The 26,844-nt window shown below is 38.1% G+C and overlaps 1 protein-coding gene across 2 annotated transcripts in view; it reads left to right on the top strand.

The window, feature by feature from the left end:
- Positions 1-253: 253 nt before the first annotated feature.
- The window catches only part of SPOCK3 (SPARC (osteonectin), cwcv and kazal like domains proteoglycan 3), a 168,617-nt gene continuing 142,026 nt past the window's right edge, over positions 254-26,844 (top strand). The window contains exons 1-2 of one of the 2 annotated variants that reach the window (XM_056490546.1): positions 254-351; positions 483-659. In XM_056490546.1, the coding sequence (XP_056346521.1) occupies positions 483-659 (177 nt within the window). In that variant the 5' untranslated portion in view covers positions 254-351. The remainder of the gene's footprint in view (positions 352-482; positions 660-26,844) is intronic. The other variant, XM_056490547.1, reaches the window with a different exon arrangement.

Raw genomic sequence — 26,844 nt, 5'->3', positions numbered from 1 at the left:
CATCCTCGCCCGCCTGGAGGAGGCGGCGGCTTGCGGGGCTGTGCCGGTGTTGTGCCGGTGTTGTGCCGGTGTTGTGCCGGTGTTGTGCCGGGGCTGTGCCGGGGCCGTGCCGGCGCTCCCGGTGCTCCCGGCTCCGGGCGGGAGCGGAGGGCGCGCGCGCCTCTCCCGGTGCGGCGCGCGGGGCGGGGGCGGGGCGGGGGCGGGGCGGGGCGAGGGGCGGGCGGCGCGCGCGGCGCGGGAGCGGGGCGGACGGACGGGCGGCCGCAGACGGCGGCGCGTGCGGGGAGCGAGCGGGCGCGGGGCCGCCTTTCCGGCCGCGGCGAGGAGCGCGGGTGCGGGGCTCGCAGCAAGGTGACGGGCCGGGCTGCCTCCCCTTCCCCTTTCCCCCGCCGCGGGCGGCTGTCCCGTGCCCCGCCGGCAGCCCCCGGCCGGGCTCGGCTCCGCTGTGGGTAACCCCCCTGCCCGTGTCTCCTCTCGCCCAGATGCTCGCGGCAGCGGCAGCCTTGGTGTGCGTGTGTGCGGCAGCCTGGTGCAGCCCGGCGGCGGCGGCGGCGGCCGGGGGCAGACCGGACAGCGGCAATTTTCTGGACGATAAACAATGGCTCACGACCGTCTCCCAGTACGACAAGGAGGTCGGGCAGTGGAACAAATTCCGAGACGTAAGTTCAGCCCTTCGACCCTGCCAGCCGGCAGCCGCGCCCAGCCCGCTCCCGCTGGTTCTGTTCCTGCAGGGTGTAGGGCATCACTTGGCGAGCGGGGACTGGGGTACAGCCTCAACTTTCCCCCCCTTCTGCCCGAATTGTAATTATTAATTAATTGCCTGCGGCGCCTCGGCCAGGAGCATGGGGGTCCCGCCGGGCATCTCCCGGTGCGCTGCCGCCGCGAGTGGCCAGGACCGCCCGGCCCGCACCTTGGGAGCCCGGCCCGCACCTTCCGAGCCCGGCGGGCCGGGCCGCGGGAGCCGCTTCCCATCCTGCGGGGCGCCAGGCGCAGGAGGGCGAGCGCCGCGTTTGTCCGCCCTCCTCCCGTTTCCCGCCCCGCTGCCTGAGGGATGCTGTGGGGGCGCAAGGCCGGGCCGGGCAGGGGCTCGCCCCGCCGCCGCTCCGCCCGGGACAGAGCCCCCTCCTCCCTCCGTGCCCGGGCACCTGGCAGCGGCGGCGGGCGGCACCGCCGCGTCTCGCCGTGCCCGGTCAGGAGTGCGGGCAGGGAGGGCGGGGGAGGAGGGCAGCGCTCACGGCCGGGCTGCGGGGCGGTGCGGGGCTCCAGCGCGGCGGTGCGCGGGGTCCGGAGCGCCGTGCTCGCAGCCCGGGAGCAGCAGCCCCAGCCTGACCCGAATCTCATCAGTTACGAAACCTGCCGCTGTAAGGTGGCTCTGTCCTCAGCGTGCTTCGCCTGTGCGCCTAGTTCGGGCTGTGTTTGCTGCGAGTTGGGTGAAACACAACCCATTTTCAAAAGCCGTTCACAGTTCTCTCAGTGGAAAAGATTTTATTTGGTCATCCAGTATCCTGCATCCCTTGGCGTCACTTTTAAAAATCCAATTTCCAAACGTGCAAAATGATTTTCTGTTTCTTTACTGTTTAACCTACTGGATTTCTTTGATTTGGTGTAAAGCATTGATTTGGTTTGCAACTTCAGGGGCAACAGGTTTCTTCTTGTTCTACAGCCTGCTGGTGACTGCGGTTTGCTGTTGCAAACTGAAGTAAATGTGTCCAAGAAGTCTCTTATTTTTCTGAGGCGTGCTGTGTGTTGTGATGCACGTATTTTCTAGCTTTATGTCTGTGTTGCATGTGGGATTCAAACTTGGCTATTTATCTTAAGCAACTAGGAAAGAACTACTAGAGTTGTGGGAGAACTTATTTTCCCAATAGTTTTTATTAAACAGCATAATTCTGGCATTCGGGAGCATTTCCAATCAGTAGTCAGATGTTTTTGTTTGCCTTGAATATCTTAAAAGAAAGAGCTCATGTGAAAAATACCTGTTCAGTATGCTGTGCATTGGGACCTCTGAATTTGGAAAGAAAAACAAGTGAAAATCTGGTGCTATGGAAATGTTCTAGGATTAAGGGCTGCTGCTAGAAAACTCCAAAATACGTTCATCAGTTATGCTTTGTAATTGGGCAAAGTCATTTATGTAAGGACTAACCTGCAAGGCTGAGGAAGCTAAGTGCTCTCTAATGCCTGTCTCCTGGGTGCCCACTGACATGTACTGTAATATTGGATATTAGCCAGATAATTTATTCTGTGACAAGTAGGTGTCCCCAGGGCTTTTAAGAGTGACTGCTTTGAGGAAGTACTGCATACTGATTCTTCTGAGGCAATTTGCAAATATGCTGGCTTGTTTTTACACTGTGTAAGTTTTATAAGGCTGGTGCTTCTGTGAAGAGTATGCTTTTATTTCTTGTGCAGAATGCTTGTGTGCTATTGATTGGTACCTGGTCTGGAATATTTATTTAATTTTACAAGGCTCTCCTTTTAAAGCACAGGTAGTTTAACTGTAAGAACCCCCTAAAATCGTGTTAATCCTTGTAAGAAAACTTAGCAATTATCATACTTAAATATAACATGGTGGAGAAGTTTTACCATCCTGCATTTTTATATGATTAGTAAATTTACTTGTGTGACTGTAATTTGTTGGTTTTGAAATTGTGATTAGCAATGTGATCTGTGATTCAGATATGGCCTCCTTTTAAGTAACAAAACAACAGCATTTGAAACATATGTAGGGGTAGCTGTCTTGCAGAGTTAAAATCAAGGTATGCAAGGCCTATGTTTGTGATTTAATTCTCTGGTCAGAGTAGGATACTTTTTGCAGGCTTAAATACCCTACAGATGTAGGGGTGAGATGGAATTCTGGTGTGAAAAGAAGTATTTAAAGGCTTAGCTTAAGACTTAACTGACAGGACTGATTAATGTGAAAGATAATGACCCTGACTTCTGGCTCATTGGCTCAGTTTCTTAATAGTTTTAGATCACAGTGAGAAAGAACACAGTCATTCAGAAAGGGACGCCTTACAGAACCTGATAAACCAGGATATGATACTTTATTTAAAAAAAAAAAACCAAAAACCGAGCCAGCCCCCAAAAATGCCTCTCTTAAGATCCTCTAAAATGTCAGTTTTGTCAGTAATTTTTACTAATTTGAGATTATTGGCTAAGATCTTTTCAGTGCTTTATACAGGCAGAACTGGAACTGACTCTTCAATTCTTTTGAAAGGTCTTGATCATTCTGACAAATCTGTTGAAAATAATGCAGTAGATCTAGGAAAGAACTGTGCCTTAACGTGCAACAGTGGGAAACTAGATGTGTGTTTGAGGTTACCTACCTTCACACTTATTTTTCTTGTGCAGAAGTTGAGAATGGTCCTCTTTTTAAATAGGAGACTTTCCATCTTAAAGATGGGGGGGATGGGATATGTCAAATATCAAGTCCCTTAAGTTGAGTGTGCAGGTCAGACGTTTTGGGTTCTATACCAGGGTAGGTTTATTTTTTGCCTAAAGATGTATGGCAGGAAGAGTTTTCAGCCCTGTCTTAGTGCTGCTGGAGTCCAGTTGCTGAGTAGCTGCAACTATTCACATCTGTCACTAAAATAAGTCTCAGGGTTGATGTGTTTGTTAAGGTTTTCCAAGTTACCTAGTTATGGCTGCTTCAGCAGCCAGTGGTGCCACGATGCTGGGAGGTTCTAGCCCATGGGAATGTATCCTCTGTTTATTTCAGGCTTGGGAGCTGAGGCTTTTCAGTAGATGCTGTTAGGGGTATCTTCTGCATTCATATTTTGTTATATTGATAATGCTTCGTGGTAATGGTTTTGTCTATGATGATAGCACTAAACATTTGATAAATAAATATGCTTGTCTGAAATAAAGATTATTATTTTTGAAAAATGTGATTGAGAAATGGCATTATATTTATACTCTCCTACTTTGAACATCCTAAATCTGATCTAGCAAGCCTTCATTACTCCTAATGCTGTAAATCTATGGAGAAAAAGAGAGTATCAGAATATAGGAATTACTTTTTCTGATTACTTTCCAAATAGTGGTGGTGTTTTTAATCCTAGAGCAAAACACAATGGCTTTGTAACTTAAAATAATTTTGTCTTTTTATATCATTTTTATAGTCAATTGGAAAAAATTGCGTAGAACCATGGTTGTCTGCTGTTACACTATCTGAAAATCTTTCAGACTTTCTTTTCCAAAATTTTAATTTCTTTAAAATACAATGAAGCAAGATTCTGTAGAGTAACTAATTTTAGTAATCAATATTTTTAAAGTGTATTGTGCATTTGTGTTCATTAAAAAGACTGCATTTTATATGGTAAATTTTACTTGCTGCTGGAAGAGAGATTTTGGGTTCTAACTTGCTTGTACATACTTTTTTCAGAGGTCAAAATTTAAGTGGTTGTGATATTTTCAAATTTAAGTTGATGAATGAACTTCACAACTCAACTGTGTCATGGTATTGCTATGAAATAATAGGATTGGTTGATCATTGTAACCAGCTGCATCATACTACAGTGTTAACTATCATCCCACCATGTTAATACAGTTATCAAGGGTAAAGAAGCTAGAAGGATATTGAACAGACCATAAAACCAATCAACTATGAAGAGGAAGTCTGCACTGGCAGTGCGCTCCTTTTTACTCTGCTTTGCTGTGAGGTGTTCTCAGATTGACCATTAAATGTATGGCCTTCTGCAAGATGTGGCAAGTTTGAGCAGCTTGTGTTGGCTTCCCAGAGGAGTCTTTTGGCAGTATTTAGAGTATGTTTTTTCAATGTTAGTGAAAACTAAACCTCTGTGTTTGGAAAGGAGATAAATTGAATATTAGGTCTCCATACCAATTCAGTAATCGCCAGCATTAATTATTCCCTTGTCTGTTTTGGAGTTTTAAGGCTTCTCAAAAACAAATACTGCCCCTCAGTTAAGCTCCATGCCAGCTGTGCATTACTGTTTTGAGCAGAACATCTCTGTGTGGATCACAGCTACATCTTTGTACAACTGAGCAAGCCAAAGGCCCTTTTAAAAGGGATTCATTACAAGTTCTTTGCAGTTCACTGTGGGATTACCATCTAAATATTTGGAAGGTTTTCATGCTTCCAGAGTGGAGTACCAGTAACTTTACTGGAGGAAGAGGAGGACTTCTGTTCAACAAGGTTTTTGCAATGAACAAGAAGCCCTCCTTGTTTATGGAGGATCCTAAATGTGCTTTAGAGGAAGTCAGTATTTAGGGTTGGATAGTGCAGCACTTAGGTTTCCCTGAATCAGCTTATGGTTCAGGGAAAGGAGCCTTATTATTGGGTATGGCAGCTCTTCTCCAACATCATATGTCATGCTCATGACATCAGGAGAAAATGGAATAGCAAAACATGAAAGATGAGCTGCTTCTTTATGTTGCCTTAAGCCTCAGTTAAACCAAGGTCTTATAATAATGTAAAGTTGCTTTTGCAAATAGGGCTTTGAATCTTTTCTTTGGCTGTTAGCTGAAACTTACAGGCACTTCTAGAGTAGTTTCAGTCACTTTTTTCCATGACTTATTTTGTATGATTTGAGTTTTATTAATATGGTGAAGGAGAAGGATTTTTGAAGCCTAGGAGGTCGGACAGAAAGAATAAGTATTTTGTACTTTCACCTGTAATTACTGCCTTTGAAATTAAACTAATGAGGACTTGACTGCTCTTTTTAAAACTGTAAAATATGGGGAAGTGTTAGAAATTTGTATTAATTTTAATTAATTAAGGAAATTTAAGAAGCTGTTGAATTGTTCATAGCTTCTAGATTGAATGTAACAAATTATAACAGAAAAGAGTAATGTAAATCTTAGTTTTTTCTGTCTTCTGTATTATAGACAAAGGCTTCTAATTTTTATATTTGCTTTTAATTCATTCTCAAGAATAGATTCCTTTTTTCTTTCACATGACTATTTCTCCTATGCTCTGTTTTTGCTGCCTGTTTCTAGTGCCAAATACTTTTTTTTCTCTGAAAAGGCAGAGTCTACTAATCTCAAAGTATTGTTAACACTGAACTCTTGAATGTCTCTTGGAAGGCATTAACTTGGAAGCTCTTTATATAGCTAATGTTTAGAAGTTAAGTAAATGGTAATGTGCTTTTCCTTAGATTGCCCTCATAATCTAAAGTAAAGCTGATAACATTGTTTCATCTTATCTTTATCTCCTTTCTCTGAAGAATAATCTTTATTTTATATGGTGTAGGTTATTTAGTGGCTATGGATACCCAGTCTTCTCTTGTCTTTCCATTAAATCTTATTGGGATTGACTCTAGCCATCTGTGCTTATTATAGTGTAGTATAAATAGCTTTGTAATACACAAATAGATGGTAACAGTAACAGAAACCGTATAGACTATCTTGGCTTTACAATCAGGAGGGAAAGATGCCTAAGAGGTTTTGCAAGGGGTGGCAGAATGTAAAAAGCAGTGGATTGAGCAGAATTAGAATATTTTTAGACTGACACCATTAATCCTTTCTTCCTATCTCCTCTGCTTCTATTAATTCGTGATAATTGAAGCATTTGATGTAACTATCTGCTGAAAAGAGAAATAATAGCTTGGATTAGTATGCTTGCAAGTGTTGGCCAGTTTCTGAGTGTGACTCCTTCGACTGAGTTGAAGCAGTTGTGTGTTTCTGTGTCGTGTCCATGTTGTCATGACTCCTGGTGTGTCTGCCTTGCCCCCTGCACCCCCTCTCTTCCCCGCAAGATGTGCTGAAGGAAACAAGAAAATCTATCAGTAGCTGGTTACTCTTTTTGGAACCAAACTTTAGAGCAACTCCCATGCATTCAAGCATAAGGAAGCTTTTATTCTAACCAAGGTATTTGTATCACTTTTCTATCAGTATTGAAAAAATACTTTAGTAAAATAGCTGTAGTTTTGTTTCATGTTGATGTTTCTAATGTAGACCTTTTTAAAATTTTTGATATTGATTTTGGAAGGGTGTTTCTTCTATTGCTTGTTTTTCTATTATCCTGTTTGTCTTAACTTGACGTATTTTAATGTCCTAGTAACCATAGAGCATTTCTTTTTCTGCATCTGTAAGTCCCACTATGCTTAATGCTAAAAATCTTCCCTGTTTGCTTTAGAAACAAATACTATGGAGGCAATGCTAGTAAATATCAGCATAGGAGATTGTATTAAAAGTTTTTGTAATTTTCATATTTCTTGAAATTTGATTTCTGAAAGAGAAAAGTTAGTGGCTCGTTTTATCAGTGATCACTTCACTGGGCGTTCTTACCTAATTTGAACAATCTTTAGTTATGTTAGATTTTTTTTTTAATGGTTTTTCTCTTCTACTTTCCTATTTCACACTGATGGATGACAGTAGGGAAAATTATGTAGGAATTAATGATGTGCCTAAAAAAGGTGATGAAGTTTAAGGTGGCAATCTTGGACACAAGGAGAGATAGAATGAAATTATAACCCATGACAAAGCATTCACATTATGATGAAGATGTGATTTCAGTGTTCTGTTACTATCTTTGCAAGTGGCTGCTTTAACAGAACAGAATAAGAGAATGGGTTTATTGAATGGAAATAATGCAAACTTTTTGGTATTTTACCACATCCAGAAAGTATTATCCTAATATTGTAATTGTTAATGTAATTATTTTTACAGACTATCCAGTGCTTGACATTTTGCTGCAGAAAATTCTTATGAACTAATTTTTTATTTTTTCATGTGATACATAATCATTGATTCAGAAGAGACTGTCAGTTTGCATCTTGTCCAGTATCTCTCTAAAAAAGTCTGCAAGTCATCAAACAATTTTATGTAGTGCACTTGCACTGGGGCCTACATGCAACTGAAAACAAACTCCTTTGACATTTTTGAGCCTGATCTTGATGATGAAGTTCATTCTAATTGTTAAATCTTTCTAGCATAGCAGCAAGAAGTACAGAGCTTACTTCTTATTGCTTATGAAAAATGATCTGTGTTTCACCAGCCATTCATTAAAGCAGAGGGAAGCTATTAATGTGAAGAGTGTGGGGATCTATATTTAATGATGCATATATGTTTGAGAATTTGGCAGGGCTTGTGTTGGTGACTGGAACATCATTTTAGGAGAAAACTCAAGCAGTGATTCTTGGAAGTAAAAACAATTGTTTGGTAGGTAAAGGAGCAGTGACAAGAATCCATTGAAGAAAGTGGCCTTCCAGCCTTTTGCAACAAAGTTAACCACTTTGGTCTGATTTAAAAAGTCTATGTCAAGTTCTTTGTGTTCATAAAGTTTAGGGCCAGTAGTTGGATTTGGCAACATGCTTGCCTGTGTATAGTGGCTTATTTATTTATATCTTGACAGATTATATTACACCCAAAAATTTTATTTTGGCAAAAGCATTTCAGGTTTCAGGAATCTTTGTGTGCTACCGGCACAGATTAAGGTTTGCTCTCTAAGGCCTGCAGTGTGAGGGAAGTAATTAGCTGCAATATTCCCAGATGATCTAGATTTATGCTATTTTGCAGATGAATAAGGGAGAATACAATTTAAATTCACATTGGTCTGATCTGGAGGTATTTCCTTCTTTGGCCCAAATATGAAATGACTGGAATGAGTGCTTGATTTTTCTTATTCTAATTTGCTGTTTAAAAAGATTTCTGTTCTGCTATCTTCATAGAATTTTCTTGTGTGTATTGTCAATAAAAGCCAATTGCTTTTATATGAAAAATCACAGTTGATGTTGAAATGCAAGCCAATTCAAATTCTTATGGAAATTAGAGACTGGCTTCAGAATTTTCATTAAGATAATCACCAGGATATATACTGTATGTATGTATGTTGTCTTAATCTAGTATTCAAGTCTTTAAGCATATTAAGAAATAGGTAAGCAGTCTTGTTTCCAGCATCCAGGAACAAAAAACATGAATGTGAAGAGCTCCTACTTTACAAAGCCAGCAAAGGGCTGGCAGATTGCTCACTGTATTAGAGCACAATATTTCATATGTGAATGGTATTAAAGCCCACTAAGTGCATTTTTCTAAATCTTACTCAGTCTAGCATTTCTCTCCTAAACTGCTAAACTGTTCAAATTTTTATACATGTGCATATATTTAACTTTAGGGAGGACTTCTTGGTAGGCAGTTACAAGGTCCTGTTTTGATGAACTCTGGTACTTGGGGCATGAGTGGACAGAATTTCTTTATACCATTAAGAAAAAAAACTCATATTAGAAAAAGAGACAATTGATTCCACCTGTGATATCCACTAATATTCATTGGCTCCTCAAAAGTAAATATCCTCTCAAAGCATTCAGGGATATATGCCCAAAACTGCCTTGTAGTTACTGTTAGTAATGTGTTAGCCAAGTTAAGTGTAACATGATTATGAATCATGAGATTTCTCTCTGAGATCTGCGGGTGTAGTCTCATTAAGATGGAGAGGGAGGGATATGCAGAAGTAGAATTAACTGTGTAGGTTTGTACTGAGTGAATAATATAGACATATAAAACCTCAAAACATTTCAGTGTTCTTTTCTAGACTGATTGTGGGTTTATAAACTGGGTTCTACACAGTGGTAGAACTTGTTTTTGACAAAAGCTACCATACCCTTCTGTCTTTGCAAAGTTGAGTGTTTTGTTTTTGGTTTTTTTTTTTAATTAATAATAAGTGAATGAGGCCACTTGTGCATGAGGGCATACACATGCTTCTGCTGACTGGTACCTCAGATCAATAAATGTAAAGTGATTTTATGTTATCTATCCCTCATTCTGAGGAACAAAATGCCTCACAGAATATTAGAAGTATTTTATAGGTCCAGCCTCACCATGTCTGCAGTTTTATCTTACCATTTGATATCCCATTGATTGCAGATCATTTTTGGATATATACTGAAGGTGACATGGGTTTAACAACGTTTGTGGTCTGCAGAGTGAAATAATAATTCTGAGTTCATGTCTCAGATTTGTGAGGCAGTTATATGCGATGGTTTTAGCTCACTGACTACGTATTTTTTTACATATTGAAGAGCTACATTTTTTTTTACATTCCTATAAATATCACATAAGAACAAGGCAAGTATTGCTACAAACGTGTAGAGATTGTCAAGAAAACTCCAGCTTCTCCAAGAAAGGTGGGAGAAGTTATAAGAATAGTACTTAAAGAAAATATGGAAGTTATTCTGTGAAGCAAAGCTGATGTTTGATTCTACCAGTGCTTATCTTATATGGTGGTAAAATTTGATGGCATCTAACATAGTTAAGGTTTTAAAAAGATCTTTCTTGCCAAACAGGTACTCCTTTAGATGGAAAGTAAGGGGATCTTGAATTTTTTTACAACTGGATTGTGGCTTTCCGGCCAAGTTTGAGTGTCGTTGGACTATTCAACACCATAAACATTAGGAAATCTTTTCCCTAAATATTGTAAATTGCTGTCAAACACTATTAATAGTAAAAAATTCATCTGGTTAGTAATATCTGTTTAGTGTTGCTGCTTCTACAGATATCTATGTTTTTTATTCTAACGCAGATAAAGGTTAGTAATTTGTACATGCTTAATTCCCACATACACAGATCCTATTCTTGCTTAGTTATATCAGAAAGATGTTTCTTTAATTACTGGGAAAAGTACTAGTTGAAGCTAAAATTTCTAGAGCTGTAAAATTCTTCACAGTATTTATAAAACTGAGTTAAAATATGTCAATGTGCATCATTCATTTATACTGCAATAAAGCAAATTTAAGCTTGAAAATGAAGTAGATGTATTTTCAAATTTGACAAATGAGTTTTTCTGTTGTTTTAACTTAGGTGGCTGTAGCCAAACAGCTTGCTCATTAGACCAAAAAACCTGCCAAGAGTAATCAAACATAGGGATAAAAAAAAGACATGGTAATGTATTATTTTTTGTCCTGTGTTGATCAAGAGAAGTGGTTGATTGAAGGGAAAAGAAGAAAATAACCTTCATCATGCTGAATTAATTATAATTTCAAAGTGACCTGTAATCATTCAACCCTATAATGTCTGAATTGTTAAAGGAAGTTGTTCAAATAGTGTATTTTTTAAGGAGTTTTTCAGGAAGTGAAGCATTTCTGCTTGAAGATTTAGAATTGTTTTTTCCATTTTATCAAATCTTCACTGTGGGTTTCTCTGGGATGATGCTGTAATAGGCTGGATCTGAACCTGCTTTGCAGGGAGTCTTGTCTAATTGAGGTCACTGAGGATTTGTTCACTGATGTTTGTGAGAGGTGGAATTATGCCAGTGTGCTTATTTTAAATCATTATCTGACCGTTAAGTCTACAAAACAGACTTCTGCATGTATTTTACATCTTTGAAAGGTGGAAAGAAAGCAAACTTGAGCTGGAGAACAATTTAAGTCATCCATCCAGTACCTCTCTTTCGTTAGAAAAAACTCTCTAGTGGTCTAAAGTATAAAATACCAAGATTGTGTGTTTTGTTGCAAGTTTGTTGCAGCTTATGGAGTACAATGAAAACATTGTTTCTTTATTTTGTTAAATTACTATATTTGACTGGGGATTTTATTTCTGTTTTCAAGACATTATTTTCCTGAATAAGTTTTTATTCTGCAGCTCTTCCCGCCTTCCTCCCTTCTTCAGCTATTTGTGAGGTGTAGGTCCAAACAATCTTTCAGTTTCACTGACCTGAATCAAAGTATTTAATTTTGGCTAATTCATCCTCAAGGATTTCTTTTTGTGTAAGTAAAGTCTGTGTCTGATTCATTTGCTGTGTTGCTTCATGGATTTGTAGGTAGGTGCCTCTGTGCTGCATTGACATGCCCAGCTCCTACAGTGAATTGCAGGTTGTATGAACACTCTGCTTTCCCCTTTTGCTGAATCACATGTTGCTCTGTGCAAAACAGTACAGAAAGTCAAGTAAATTGGAGGGTGGAAAGTATGAAGTAGAAGTAAATAAAGTCAGACAAGCATTAAAAAAGCTGCACAGTGTGTAGGAAGGCAGTATTTCTGAGGCAAGACTTTTCTCCTGTATCAGAAAGGCCATTTATATAGATAATATTGTTAAAAACTGAAGCTGAATAACCTATTTTGTCAGAGGTATTAAAGCATCTGTTGCATGGCTTAATTCTGTGGGAAATCACAGGATTGGTGGCAAAACAAAGTACTCGGATGGATTTATACAGTAGTTGTTTCTTTCATCTGGTGCTAGAGTAGATTGATCATCTGGCATTGTTAATTCTTAGATGTCCCAAGTAAGGTACAAATCTTTAGGCAGAACAAGTCAAAAGCAGGTTTGGGTAAGATACACCATTGTATAATTATAACTAAAATTTTTGAAATCCCTATTTAATCTCTGTTTATATTATGGTATATGCTGCTTATTTCACTCATCTTAAGTGAAATTCTGTTATGCTTGTCTCAGATTTATTTTCTTAAGAAGTTGCTCAATGATTTGATGTTTATAACATTTGTATTTTTTCCTCATCTTTATTCAGAAATCTGCTAAGCTATTTATTTCCCTTGACTAAGCAACACAATAGGTTGTTCATATTTAAATATTTTCACGAAAATCAAAATATTTTATGTCCCTTTCCTTTTATGACATTGACCAGAATGTTATAAATGAGGATAGAATGAAATGGAAGTCAAAAATTTATTGCTGTTATGTCAGCTGTAGGGATTTGCAGCAAGTGCTTTATCCATGTGGATATTTCTTTGACACTGGTCACAGTGATAAATATCCCTTTCTATTCAACCTTTATGCCAGGTTCAAGTCCCTGGTCAATCCCATAAACATCTCAAGTGTTAGTGTTGCTTGGACTCTCCAGGCAAGGACCAGTGATTTTATGCCTTTTCTATACCAGTTTATTTTTATATATTTGGTATGACAGAACTGGAAAAATGGGTGAAGAAAGAACTTCCTCCTTTTTCAACCTGGATTTAAATCAAGATCACTCCTGTTTTAAACAGTTAAATGCATGAGACTATGAACTCTGAAACTGAAGGTCAGCAGTACCAGCCATCATGGGGTGGAGAGTTAGTGAGCATGTAAACTCCCTGCCCTTCCTGAACCTAGATTAGTGGAAAGCTGGGCAGTACAGTTTATTATATCATAAGTAGAACATCTTACCTAAACTTGAGTATCAATTCAGATCAGAATTCCAGGTCTTACCACTTAAGTCATGAGTTTAGAAGAACTTTTCTCATTCTATTTTTGTTCTTTCTGACAAGTAGGCTGTATAAGTCTGGAAGTTTTCCTGCTTTCCTCCTGCAACTTTAAGTTTCTTAAAGAAGGAAATGAGTGCGTGCTTGCTGAAGTTAAATATCTATAACAAGAATCTGCTACATTTGTGTATTCTGTGAAATTTTTGTGTGACTCTTAAGATAATGCCTTCTGGCTTTTCAAAATACAGGTACTTTCATGTTTTTGTCATTTGGTGGGGGCTTTTTTGGTTTTATTTTTAATTTAGAAGGAATTATGTACCTAATTTTTGTTAAAAACCAGGGTGGTTTGGCACAAAAAATGTCCTGTAAAAAGTGTAGATTGTTCACGTGGAAAAAGGTTTAAGAAGTAATCGAGTTAAAGGGGATTAAAAGAAGGTTAAGGGCTTCATTCCAAGAACATAAAATTATTTAAGGACTTCATACTGTTATTTAGCTGTGTATTGCTGTTCTGAGCCATTTTTGACTTGAGATGTTAAAAACAGGTGTTTTTAATGACTGGCTGCCAAGTAGATTTGTAGGACAGGGAAGAATCCTGCAGTCTTCAAACAGTATGTATTAGCTTTCTGAGAAGTTTCAGGAAGGTATGTGAAGTATTGTGAATCATCAGAATACTTAAGCCTTTTGCTAAATGTGGAGTAGAATTGCACCACCCCAATAACTTTTGTTTTAAAGTTAAAAAACCCCACAAATATGAAATAATTATTCCATGTTGTCTTTTGATTTACTGTTTCTCACCTAGCTCATTGTCACTGCTCAATTTATATTGTTTTCTCTCTAATTATAAATAGTTTCTTGCACAGAGCAATTAAATCAGCAGTCTTGGGAGAAAGCTTAAGAGCAATTTAGAGGGTTTCTAAAGAAAAATCGCTGGTTTATAAATCACATGAGTATTGTTTCATGATTTCTTCTGAAAGTAGAGCAGCACAATTTGTGAGCAAATATTCGTCCAAGGCATTTAAGTACCCAGAGTTCTTATCTCATAGATGCCTGGTTACCCTCTATAGGCAGCCTACTCTATGTGTTTGTTTGGAGAAGTGGGATTTATCTGAGTCTTTTACGAGATCAGATTCCTAGTTAATTTCTAGGAGTCTGTATTTTACTACACTAAAAATAGCTTGCTTATTTCCTTAAGTCACTTAGTAACATGATGAAAAGACTGAGCACCAAATCTTAATTTTCACAACAACCATTAATGTTTCAACATGTCAAGTGCATCCTGAAATATCAGTGATGAAATGGTCAGGTATAATGATTTGTTAATATAGCATTTAACTCTGAAGATTCAGTTTTAGTCCAGTACCTTTGTCCAGTACTTGGATAGGTTGATACTAGTTCTGGCACTGGATTTCTCAGTTGAACCAAACTGACAGTGTAATCATCCTAGTTAATCACTACTGGGACTGATTTTTTGCATACTGAATTTGAATTTCTCACATCTTGAGTGCTCTGTGTTCTATCCAGCAAAGAGTTTAGGCCTCTGGCTAGTGTAAGCCTGTCACCAAGCTTCTTGTGAAATCCCTTGTTGTGATTCCATTAAGTAAGATTATTAATCTGTGTTAAGGTCATTACTACCTGGCCAGTTTAATTTTTTTCTGTTCATTCCAATAGTGGGGTTGTTTTTTAATAGATGAAATGGTTGAATTGTGCGCTTCTGGCATAGGTGATGCCTTACTGGTGGGTTTGATATGACAGTATTACTTGGACATTTCAGAAAGTTAAGCTCTGCCACTTTGGAAAGATTAATTGTAGCACCAGTTACTTTGACAGCCTAATTCACATTTCATACATGCACAAAAAAAGGAAATATGATCAACTGTCCAACTACTGTACTGTCTGAAATGATTTGGTTCTTTTTTAAGAAAATGTTAAAACCACTGGGTTTTTTGACCACTGAGACTTACAGCCTTCTTTTAAATTAAATTTCTCATTACTAATGTAGTATAAGTATCCAAAGCAAAGAATTTGTGGAGGGATTTGCTGTGCAGGAGCAAATAATATTAGTGCCAGTACATATCAGATCAGGTGTGTAAAAACATGTAGATTAATTTCTAGATTGTTATTTGCAGATATAACTATTCTGAGAAAACACTACTCTTTTTAATATTTTAAAGTTTATTCAAGAGGAATATATATCAAGAAACCCAAAATATTTTCAGTAGTTAACATAGTTTATCTTAATTGGTTGTGTTTCAAAATTTTATGTTAAACAGTAAAGCTAAAATAAGATTGTGTTTGAATTAAAGATGTTACTCTATTCTGCAGTTTCAGTTATGTATCCCATCTTTTTAGTGTACTTTTGTGTGCCTAAAAATTCTACATTTCCTTTATAACTGGACATAAGCCACTTACTCCTTCCTGTGATGTAGCTCTTTTAAAAAGTTAAGCATTTCTGTAACACACAGATCAACAGTTTATTTTGGACACTGGCTTTCAGTACATGAATTTTAGAAACTTGCCTTGTTTGTAAATTTGTTCTTCTGCAGATGTGTTTTTGTTGTAGATCTTTCACAATAACTAGCTGAAGAATAAGCAATAACTAATCAAGAAGAGCAGAAATCAAGAGAATGACCTCAATTTTTTTATATCCTAGGGGAGCAGTTACTATATGAAATGTAACTTGAATATCATGAACTATTGGCCAGGTGTCTTTTAGCAGCCAACTCCTATAGTTTATGTGCTTGCATTCAGCTAGAGCTGCTACTCTGAAACCACTATCCTGAAATAGATTTGTATGTTTATTGAGTACCTTGGGAAGATTTTGTGTTGATAGGAAATTGTTTCAGGTTCTTTAGGGCTATTGATGAATTCAGCAGGAGATGAAAGTAGCTTTTAAATTGAACATGTGGAAAAACCGCTTTTTGATTTAAAATTATTTTCAGCAGATCTGATGATTTTCTCTGAAATGTTTGAAACTGTAAGCAGTCAATTTGTTTTCATTCAGTCTTTCTTTTGTAGGAAGTGAAGTTAGAGAAACGTGGTCTGGAAAGTTAGTTACATGCTCATAGACTTGTAGTATTAGTTGTTACACAGCAGTATCTGGGGGAAAAAAAAATCACCAGAAGTACTACTTATATGAGAAAGGTTCTCATGGGTATTAGTGAATTCAAGATACAGCTCTGACCTGAGAACAAAAATGGTGTATTCTATCAGACTATAGAAAAAAACTCCTCTAAATGTGTGGTATATTGCTATCTATGACTGCTGTTAGGCACTTCGAATTCGTACAGTTGTTTCAGAGTACAATTTATTTGTGGTCAGTGTGTTTCTTGGTAGCTTCTGTCAGTTCCTTGCTGCCCCATATCGCTGATTTGGAACCAAAGTGTGATACTGCAGTGTGGTTTCACAATAGGCATCATATTTTTGATGGATTTTGGCAATTGATTATATGCAGAGATATATGTGATTCTTAATTTGTATTTTAAAAATGCCCAAATGAACCCAAATGACTAAGCAACCAGAGAAGCAGCAACTTGCTTCATGTAATTAAGTTTTCTTGTTTTTAAGTTACCATTTAGATTTGGTTGCTTGGGGAATAATTCTTTATCTTTAGCATACATAGTCTATTTAAAAGGACAAAGTAAATATGCTTAATATTCTCTTTCTGGTTTTAAGGAGTAATTTCATGCACTTTACATCTTCATGTGTTTTCCTGTTTGTTTTTATTGGTCTACAACTGTGTTTTTCATATCTTCGTGTCTTGTATTTACTTTCATGTTGCTTTATTAGATAACTAATGGAACAAAAGAAGCTGAATGCATCTCTAGGGGAAACAGGAAAATAAAATGTTGATATATATACAACAAGCACTAGAAGGATATTCTCACTGATGTAAAAAATTATAGCAACAGTATGGTAATCTCTTCATAGCTGGATTTTTAAAGCCAATGTTAGGTGTTCTAGATTTATTTAGGCAAAAAACAGCAGGGCAAATATGTGGCTGTTTGCAGGAGGAGCAGGTTTTTGTTGTAGCGTGTGCCTACATATTCACATGGTGGAATTTTTTGGTGTACAATTCCTTTGACTGTTAACTATAGGACTGAGACATTAATATTCATCTCATTTTTTAGAGTGCAAGAAAAAGGCCGGATGCTCATTTTATATCTTCGGGAAGCTAAGCTTGAGGAAAGGGTGGTATAGGTTCTTTGTGTTGTGTACCTTGCTGTATATGATGTGGCATAAATTTAGTAGGAAAATTAGAAACTTTTTTATTTTGTTTTGGTTTTGTTGAGTTTTTTCTTTCTCTTGCAGTCATAAATTATAGGTTTGCATTATTTTGCTTAAAAAGGACTCTTGCAAAAATACTGACTTATAAGTTTGTCATGTGTACAATTAAAACTTTTGTCTCATATAGAAATACTTCATTTAAGTTGGTAATGTTAGGAAGACCTAAATCAGTTTGTGATAAATCAATGACAAATTATCCTTGCTGTATCAATTATAGCAAGTAGAGAGAGAATCTTTCCAAATGAAAATGGAAGGTCTTCCTTTTTTAACCAAATAATAAAGAGTTTTAGTATTTGGTGTCAGGACATCTGTCGCTCCTCTGGGTATTCATTTCTACTGAGCACTTTTTCTATCAGTGATGGAAATACGTCTTTGAGTTTCTTGTTGAAGAGTTACAGAAACAGGTAGTATTTTTCTGAAGCAGGAGCAATCTTGTGAATTGAGTCCTGATTACAAAATTGCTATCAACAGCTGATACATGTATATAATGATTAATGTAAAATAAGTAGGTATAGAGAGCAAATGCTTTAGCTGTTCCTTCTGGTATCTCCCTGTGGAGAGACTAAAGGTGCATCTGTGACAAAATGCTCTCAAGAGGTATGTGTAACGAGTGAGGCTCTGGTGGTAATAATAATATAGAAATAGCATAGCTCTAGTAATGCAGGGCATTAGGCAGGCAAGTTTATCCTGTTTCTGAGCAATGCCTAAAAAAGCAATATATGCTCATACTTTCAATGATTTTGGTATTTGAATTTGATGTGCAGAGGTGATTTGAATGAATCTTTGTGGTAGTTTTACACATTTTGTATAAAAGTGCTTAAGTGCCTTTATATGAAGTAGCTTAATATAAACCTCATTTTTACCACCTCGAAGTGAAAACTTAATGCAGAACAGTTAGCCAGCTTGCTTGTAGGCAGCAGTTGGTCCATTGAGCTTATTTTTGAACAACAGCCACTAAACAATTGTATATATTGTGGCTAGCAGGATGTGTATTACTGCTGCTTTCCAAAACCAAAAAATGTTCAGTGGCAATGTTGTAAAAGTAAGTTGTAAAAGACTGAAAATCACTGCTATTATCAAAACAGTTGCAAATACATTTAGCTTATTCATTTTTAACTTGAAACTTGAATAATATTTCGATTGTTGTTGTCCTAATTTTCTTGACTTGGTAACTAAATTTTAATTCAATTGAAAAAGAAAAGGAAATATTTTTTAAAGAATGTATTTGACACATTTCAGATGTTTTTTTTCTTTCAGTAATGCTTCAGAGCACTCCAAATGCTTATGAGTATCAAAGAGCCCATGCAGATCAGGGGCTCTGTTTACTAATGCAATTTATAAATCAGCTAAACTGCTACAAAGATTTTGATATTTCAGCTGGGACTTAATTCAAGACCCCCTAAAAGTTAGAAGTTACTATTTTGTGATTTTCAGAGTACATGTTTTCTTTGACTCATTTCATTCTAGCAACTAGTAGGCATGAGAGGTGAAAAGAGTCCTTAATCTGTGGAGGAAAGAAATATAGTTAGGTATTTTTTTGGCTATGGTTAACCTCACTTCTGAGGTAAAAAATGAAGAGCAAAGAGAAGGATTAAACTGAGAGAGGAAAATAAGTGTAGATACCCCAAAAACTTTAAAATAGAAGGGAGAGATGGGTTTTTCATTGTCTGTTTCTGGCAGTGGTTGGAGAGAGTGAAAACTTCAAACATTGTTTGAGATGTTCAAATCCTCTGCTATGTACACACATAATATTTAAGTTATTTTCCTGTTGAGTATCAAAATGGGAGCAGCCTCTTCCTACTGATGTGTTTCTTCAAGGTTCTCAAAGATAAAGCAGCCTAAGAGAAAAGAGACGTGTTCAAATGCTATTAGAGGTGTAATTTAATTTGCTTAAGGCTATTGCATCTCCCCTTTTCCTGTAAGGATAGATGAGGAGCTCGACCCGAAAGTACCAAAATAAAAGATCAGTTAGGAGAAAGTACGTGATTGAGATTGGGTATTGTATCTCTGTTCCATGACACTTTTATTATATTATATATTATTATATTATTATATTATTATATTATATTATTATATTATTATATATTATAATATATAATATATAATATATTATAATATATAATATTATATTATATATTATAAGGGCATTTAAGACAAGCTTAAGACTCCTCAAGTATGTATATAATAGTCTTGATATAATATCTGTTAAAATAGGAGGTATAAGTTAATATTATATTAGCCTTTCTACTTTGTTAACTGTGTACCTGTACATGTTTTCTGTTTTTCATTGTGAACTATCTGGAAATGGAGGAATTAGTAAGACATTTTTAAGGCTTTTAAGCCTTTCAGCATTGATTAGTGTGACAGTTGGAGAGAGAGAAATTTTGCTAAAGCTTTATCTCCTGAAAGGTCATCCCTTTTCCACATAATTTGAGCTGTAATTAAAAGGAAGGGTTGTTTGAAAGGGGAATGAGCTTAATGGATACTACACTTGTTTGAAAGGGCAAATCTGCTGTGGGTAAAAATTCTGCTTCCCAAGTGCCTGAGTTTCTTTCTCAAGAGATGTTTCTTCACTTTTCCTCCTTGTGTGAGCCTTTTAAAACTATACCTGAGTTTCTTTATGTCTCCATCTGAATCACTAAGAATACAGTCCAGGCAGGAGTAAATTGCTAACATTATCCTCAGAGGAAAGAAAAGACTTCAAGCTCTAGATGGCCATGTTATTTTTACTGACTGGCTGTTACCATCTGTGCCTTAAATCAGATCATGTCGTATGTGCAAGGTCTGTGCTCTGTACCTGCACATCTCTAACCCCGGTATCTTGGCCTCAAAGTGAGCACATCATACAGCTGCAAATAGTAAATACTTGACTTACTTTTGCTATGCTAAGATATGAAGCTTTTGTATTTCCTTCTCTTGTATTTCTTTCCTGTTTCTCTCCCCATCTCTTGCATGTTGATTTTTTTTTTTTATCATTTACATGATTGCAAATGGCAATGGCCAGTTGGCAGAAATATGTTGTATCAAGTTTTCCAATGATGAATAATTTTTGCTAGGATTGGTCTAGATAATTTCCACTGAAGATTATTATTACTCTACAAAAATTTGTTGTCTTTCTTTATAGGTATGAATGTAGTCATGGAGGAGTTTTGCTTTAATCTGAATGTCAGTTGCCTGAAATTGCATTTCATGCATTTCTTTGTGCTAGGGTCGAAGAAAGAGTCCTGTTATAAGGCAAGAGGAGAGATTTTAATTTTTATTCCAGAAAAGTTTTGGCAGAAGAAATAAAAGTGAAGGAAAAAAAGCTATTCTTTTCTATAACCCATCATGACTTTGTATTTTGGCCTTTGGGATACAAATCCTTGGAAGCTGAGAAAATGAAAAGAGCCAGTTCAAAAAAAGTTTTGGTAACAAAAATGCTACATCTCAAGGATGTCAGGATATTGTGCAGGTCTTCATGGATAGCTACATATATCACCCTAATACTGGAAAGATTTAGATAATCTTCTTTGTATAATTGACATGTCTTTATGTATTCATTTTTCTGTTAAAATTATTACTAGACAAGACATAAAGTTAGGCTATAACTTCCATGGCTTTTGTTGAACAAAGAAGACTACTCAGTGCCAGGACACTTACCTTGGTTCCTTAAACAACCAGGAACTTCTTCCCCCTTATTTTCCTTACCTGATTTCTATCCTTGCATTTCAACTAATTCTCTTATTTATAATTTAAAAGACTTGAAAATTATTTTCACCAGCATCTGAGGCTAGACATTAATTTGTCTTTCCTTAGAAATGTAATATAAATTAGGTATTACTATGCTACAAGTGGAGATAATGAATTGTTTTCCTAGAAAAATACCAACATTAAAGATTTTTCAACCTTTTTTTCAGAGAAAAAACCCTAGATGTAAATGAACTATTTTTGCTAGCTTGCAGAAATCCAATTCTGATGGAGGTTGAATCAACTGTGATAGTAATTTTTTGTTTCTTGGAATTGCTTAATTTTCCAGCCTATGACTGCTCCCTAGATTTCAAATGCCATGGTACTGTAATTGTAAAGGAAAAAAAGAAAGGTGCTAACAAAAAGCATTTTCCCTTTTCCATTTCTTCTGAAATAGCCACTTTTGGAAAAGTAGTCTTGGTTTTTTTTTGGGTAAATTGTGCAAAACAAGGAAAACTTTCTTCTTGTACATTGTCCAGGTGAAGCGCTGCTGGGTTTGTGTGTCGGGTGATAATCAGGGTTTCCGTGCTTGGCCAAATAACTACTGAGAAGAGAAATGGTTATTCAGAAGGTGAAGCTGGGACTCCTCTTGCCTAAGTGCACTAGTGTAGAAGCTTAGCAGAAGCATGTTCTCTGCAGACTTAGTTTATATGGTAAGTGGAGACAGATGTCTGCTTTAAACAGTTTTTTTGTTGTGATTTTATGTGTGGCATATCATCCTTTCAAAGTGGTCACCTTTTTCTGTCAGGAAGGCTAATTGTCCTAGGTGCTTGTTCAGATGGAAAAGCTGATTTTGAATTGCTAAAATTAGGTACAACTAGTACTTTGTTATTCTGTAAATTCTGCATGTGAAGAATAAGTATTGAACCTGCATGTAAAAGAGGTGTTTTATGTGTAGATTTATTTTTACAATGTGGCATTATAGTGCTAAAAGAAGTTGAAAACCTTTAACCCTGATATGTATAGCTAGTATGTAGTTAATAAAAATTTAATTATTTTGTTTCAACATTCTTCTACTTAAAATCAGGTTTGAGGTTATTCCTGAAGAATAAAATAGAGTTATCACCTGCAGGAACTTTTCTAGATTTTTTTTTCCTATTCTTTGATATTAAGTGAAGTTGTTGATGAATTTATGTACTTCATAAACATTTAATACCTTTTACTGACCACACTTATGTTAGAGAAGATACATTATATCCTTTTAATCAATTGTTTCTAATTTTTTTTCCACAGAAGTGGCTGATCTTCAGATTATCTTGTTTAAACATGAGATATTGCAGTATGTTTTATTTATGGTGGAGGACTGATAAAGAGCATGGCCTGAAATTCCTGGAAATATTTAAAGTACTTAAGTGTGCTGTGGGCTGGTCCTTGAAGACCATGCTGATTAATGCACTCTGGATATGAATGTCTCAGAACACTCTTTCCCTTGCCCCACATGAGCTGTTACAGTACTTTCTCTGAAGGAGGCATAGGCGTATATATTTTGTCAAAAATTCTGTTTTTGCAGTAGTGCTGCAGTCTGCAGAGTGGGTGTTGGTTTCTCCAGGGAGCTACAACAAGAACATTCTTAGGTGTGCTGTAGTTTGTTAAGGAAGTGTAGCTTTGTAGCTTGAATTGCTCTCCTGCCACTCAACTTACCACATCCATTTATATTCTGTAGTTTCAGGGAGAACCTTCAAAAGCTACTGATCAGAGTAATGAATTGAAGGATTGGCAGTAAATTTTAAAGAGGAAATGAGAACAGATAAGGCCAGAGTTTAAATAAAACTATTAAGTTCATAGATCATGTGAAAAGAACACAAATAAAAGGTAAAATATGCAGCTATATCCATGCATAGGAAAGCCAGAAATGAGAAAAGGAGAAAAAACTGAAACAAGAAGATAAGTAAACAGCTTTGTGTATACTAGCTGCCATACTTCAGTTATCTAGGGATGCATTATATAGTATTTATGAAGTTCCTACTGCATGTACAAAAAAATTGTGAAGCCTGCAGGCTTTGCACTACAACTGTTTAAGTAAAAAAGAAAAAGGAATTGCACAGTGCATTAATCTACCTATGCAAAGATAAAAGCTTGAGATTTTTAGCCCAAATCGCTCCAAACATTGAAAAAAAATAAATTTCACCATATTTTCTGATACAAAGTAGCTTTCACTGCAGATATTTTCTTTCTTGTCCTACATAGCTTTAGCCTGAGAGGCGAGTTCAAAGTATGAGTTTTCTGAATGTAGAGTGTTAAGTAAGGGACTTTGTTTTGGAAAGGGGGATGGGAGTGGAGCAGAGGCATCAGGCTAAAGATGGATTTTGGTGGCTTATTAACACCTGAAACATCTTGATTAAAAACATTCTTTCTCCTTCAGCCAAAATAGAAGAGGGGTGTGTGAGTAGTTCTTTTGGCAAACATTCAGTGATCTGAATTTATTTTTATAGCTAGTCAAAGGGTCTTTTAGTATGGACCATAAGAACACTTTAGCTTATAAAATTAAAGTGATTTTGGGCAATCCAGATACACTCAGGAAGATATTCTGGAAAGAAGAATCCAGAGTAGACTGCATTATATGTAAAATGTAAAATAATTTTAAAAAGTAGTTTGAGTGCATTAAATGGAAGCTTTGCTTAATGGAGTAAAGTGAGCAAAGAAATTTTGAACAGCTGGGAATAAGTGCTGTTTTAAATACAAAGTAATACTTTTATACATCCATGTGAATTAAAATTGGTCCTCTGTATTGTTCAAAGGAATTAAGATGTTGATATGATCATCAATGATTTTGTGTTTAAAAGCAAAGAATAATTGGTGCTGTACACTGCAGGAAAATCTAAGAGTTTACTTTTTATTTCTTTAGTGCTTCCTTCAGATGAACTTAGATATGGAAGGGTACCTTTGTTCACAGGCTTGCTAAGCTGGTGAAGAGAGCTTTTGAGCTAAAGTTGCTGGGAAGGGGAACTGCAATCTCTCCCCATCTTAACACTTTGATACCAGAACTAGAGGGGAAGCCAGAGGCTTGGAGAGGGTATGCAGAGCAATAGGAGAGGACCTTAAGGGCAGCACAAAATAATTCCAGTCAGTAAGTTAATTTCATAGGGGCCCAGCTTAAATGCCTCTATGCTAGTGCATGCAGCATAGAATTAAACAAAGAGTTAAATATGTGCACACCTGCAGGGTTGTGATCTTCTTGGCTTCACAGAGATATTTTTGGTGGATCCTGTGACTGGAGTGTTGGAATGGAAAGATACAGGCTTTAGGAAGATAGGGAGGAGAGATGGGGAAGGGGTGTCTCTTTCTGTGTCCATGACCATCTGGAGTGCATGGAGCTCCACTTGGGAACAGATGAGGAGTTGAATGAGAGTTTATGGGTCAGGATTAAAGGGAGGGCAGGGACAGATAACATTGTAGTGAGGAGCTGCTACAGGGCTCCTGACCTGAGTCAGAGTGGACAGAGTGGCCTCATTTTAACAAACCCTGGTTCCCACACAGGACTTCAACCAACCCAATACTTGTTGGAAGGACAACACAGCAGGACATAAGCATACCAGGAGGTTCCTGGAATGTGTTGATGACAGTTTTCTTCTCCAAGTGATAGAGGAGCCAATGAGGAGAGGTGCTCTGCTAAACCTTGTTCTCAACTACAAGGAGGATCTGATGAGGAATGTGAATCTGAAGGGAGGTGTTGGCTGCAGTGACCATAAAGTGGTTAAGATCCTTAGGGCAGTGAGGAAGATGCACAGCAAGCTTGCTACCCTGGAATTCAGGAGAGCAGAGCTGGCCCTTTTCAGGGATGTGGTTGGCAGAGCACCTTGGGATAAAGCTCTGGAGGGAAGAAGAGCCCAAAAAAGCTGGTTGATATTCAAGGATGACATCATGCAAGCTCTGGAGCGATGCATCTCAACAAAGAAGAATTTGGGCAAAATCACTGAGAGGCCTGCATGGATAAACAGATTGTTACTTGGTAAACTCAAACACAAAAAGAAAGCCTGCAGAGGATCGATGCAGGGATAAGTAGCCTGGGAGGAAAGCAGAAATTGTCTGAAGAGTCAGAGATCAGGTGAGGAAAGTTGATAAATTTAAATCTGGCTAGGGACATCAAGGGCAACAGGAAAATCTGTCACTGATAAAAGACTAGAGAAAGTGTGGATTCTTTCAGGAAGGAAGCAGTGCACCAGGTCACACAGGATATGAAGAAGGCTGACATACTCCACTACTTTCATGCCTCAGTCTTCACTGACAAGTGTGGCACTCACACTGGCCTGAGTTGCAGGATGCAGAGGCAGAGAATGGAAGAATTAAGAACCACCCACTGTAGAAGATCAGATATGGTACCATCTAAGGAAGCTGAGACCTGATGAGATACAACAGTGGGTCCCGTGGGAACCATCCAAGGTAGTGGCATAGCCACTGCCCATTATATTTGGAGAAGTTATGGCAGTTTGGTGAAGTTCCTTCTGGAAAAGGAAAAAACATAACCCTCATTTTAAAAAAGGGAGATAAGGAAGACCTTGGAAACCAGAGGTCAGTCAGTCTTACCTAAGTGTCCAGCAAGATCGTGGAGAAGTTCCTCCTGGAAACTCTAAGTGATTGGTGACAGCCCAAATGGCCTTCTGTGATGGGATTACAATGTTGGTGGATACAGTAAGAGCAGCTGATATCATCTTCTGGGAACTGTGAAGACCATATGACACTGTCCTGCATAACATCATAATCTCTAAACTGGAGAGAAGTGTATTTGTGGGTGGATCACTCAGGGCATCAGGAATTAGGTGGATGGCTGCACTGAAAGGGTTGTGGTCAACATCTTGGTGTCCAAATGGAGATGACTGGCATTCCTCAGGGCTTGGTGTTGGCACTGGTGCTGTTTAACATCGTTGTTGTTGACATGGACAGTTGGATCGAGGGCACCCTCAATAAGTTTGCCAGCAACACTGAGCTGTGTGGTGTGATTGTAATGCTGGAGGGAAGGGATGGCATCCAGAGGGACCAGGCTTGAGAGATAGGCTTGTGTGAACCTCATGAAGTTCAGCAAGGCCGAGTGCAAGGTCCTGCACCTGTGTTGGGGCAGTCCCAAGTACAAGTACAGCTGGGTGGAGAATGGACTGAGAGCACCCTCAGGAGGACTCAGTGTGTTGGTGGATGAGAAGCTGAACATGACCCATCAATGTGCTCTTTCTGCCCAGAAAGCCAACCACATCCTAGACTGCATCACAAGAAGCATGGCCAGCAGATTGAGGAAGGTGATTCTCCTACTTTACTCTATTCTACTCTCATGATGCTCCACCTGGAATGTTGCATCCATGACTAGGCCCCCAGCATAAGAAGGACATGGGTGAGGGAGCAGTTCTGGGGAAGAGTTATGAAAATGGTCAGAGGCCTAAAGTGCCTCTCCTGTGAAGACAGGCTGAGAGAGTTGGGGTTGTTTAGTTTGGAGAACAGAAGGCTCTGGAGAGAGCTTAGAGAAACCTTCTAGTACCTAAAGGGGGATGCAAAAGAGCTGGAGAGGGACTTATTACAAGAGCCATATAGTGATAGGAGAACTTTGTTTTCAAAGTGGAAGGGAGGAGATTTAGATGAGATGTTAAGAATAAATCCTTTACTGTGAGGGTGGTGAGACACTGGAAAATGCTGCTGTGGATGCCTCATCCCTGGAAGTGTTGAATGCTATGCTGGACAGCGCTTTGAGTAACCTGGTCTATATAAAGGTTCCCCATCCATGGCTGGAGAGTTAGACCCTTTAAGATCTTTTCTATCCCAAAACAT

Source organism: Oenanthe melanoleuca, chromosome 4 (assembly GCF_029582105.1).
Source record: "Oenanthe melanoleuca isolate GR-GAL-2019-014 chromosome 4, OMel1.0, whole genome shotgun sequence".
In the NCBI taxonomy this organism is placed as follows: domain Eukaryota; kingdom Metazoa; phylum Chordata; class Aves; order Passeriformes; family Muscicapidae; genus Oenanthe; species Oenanthe melanoleuca.
This window is presented reverse-complemented; position numbering and strand designations above follow the sequence as displayed.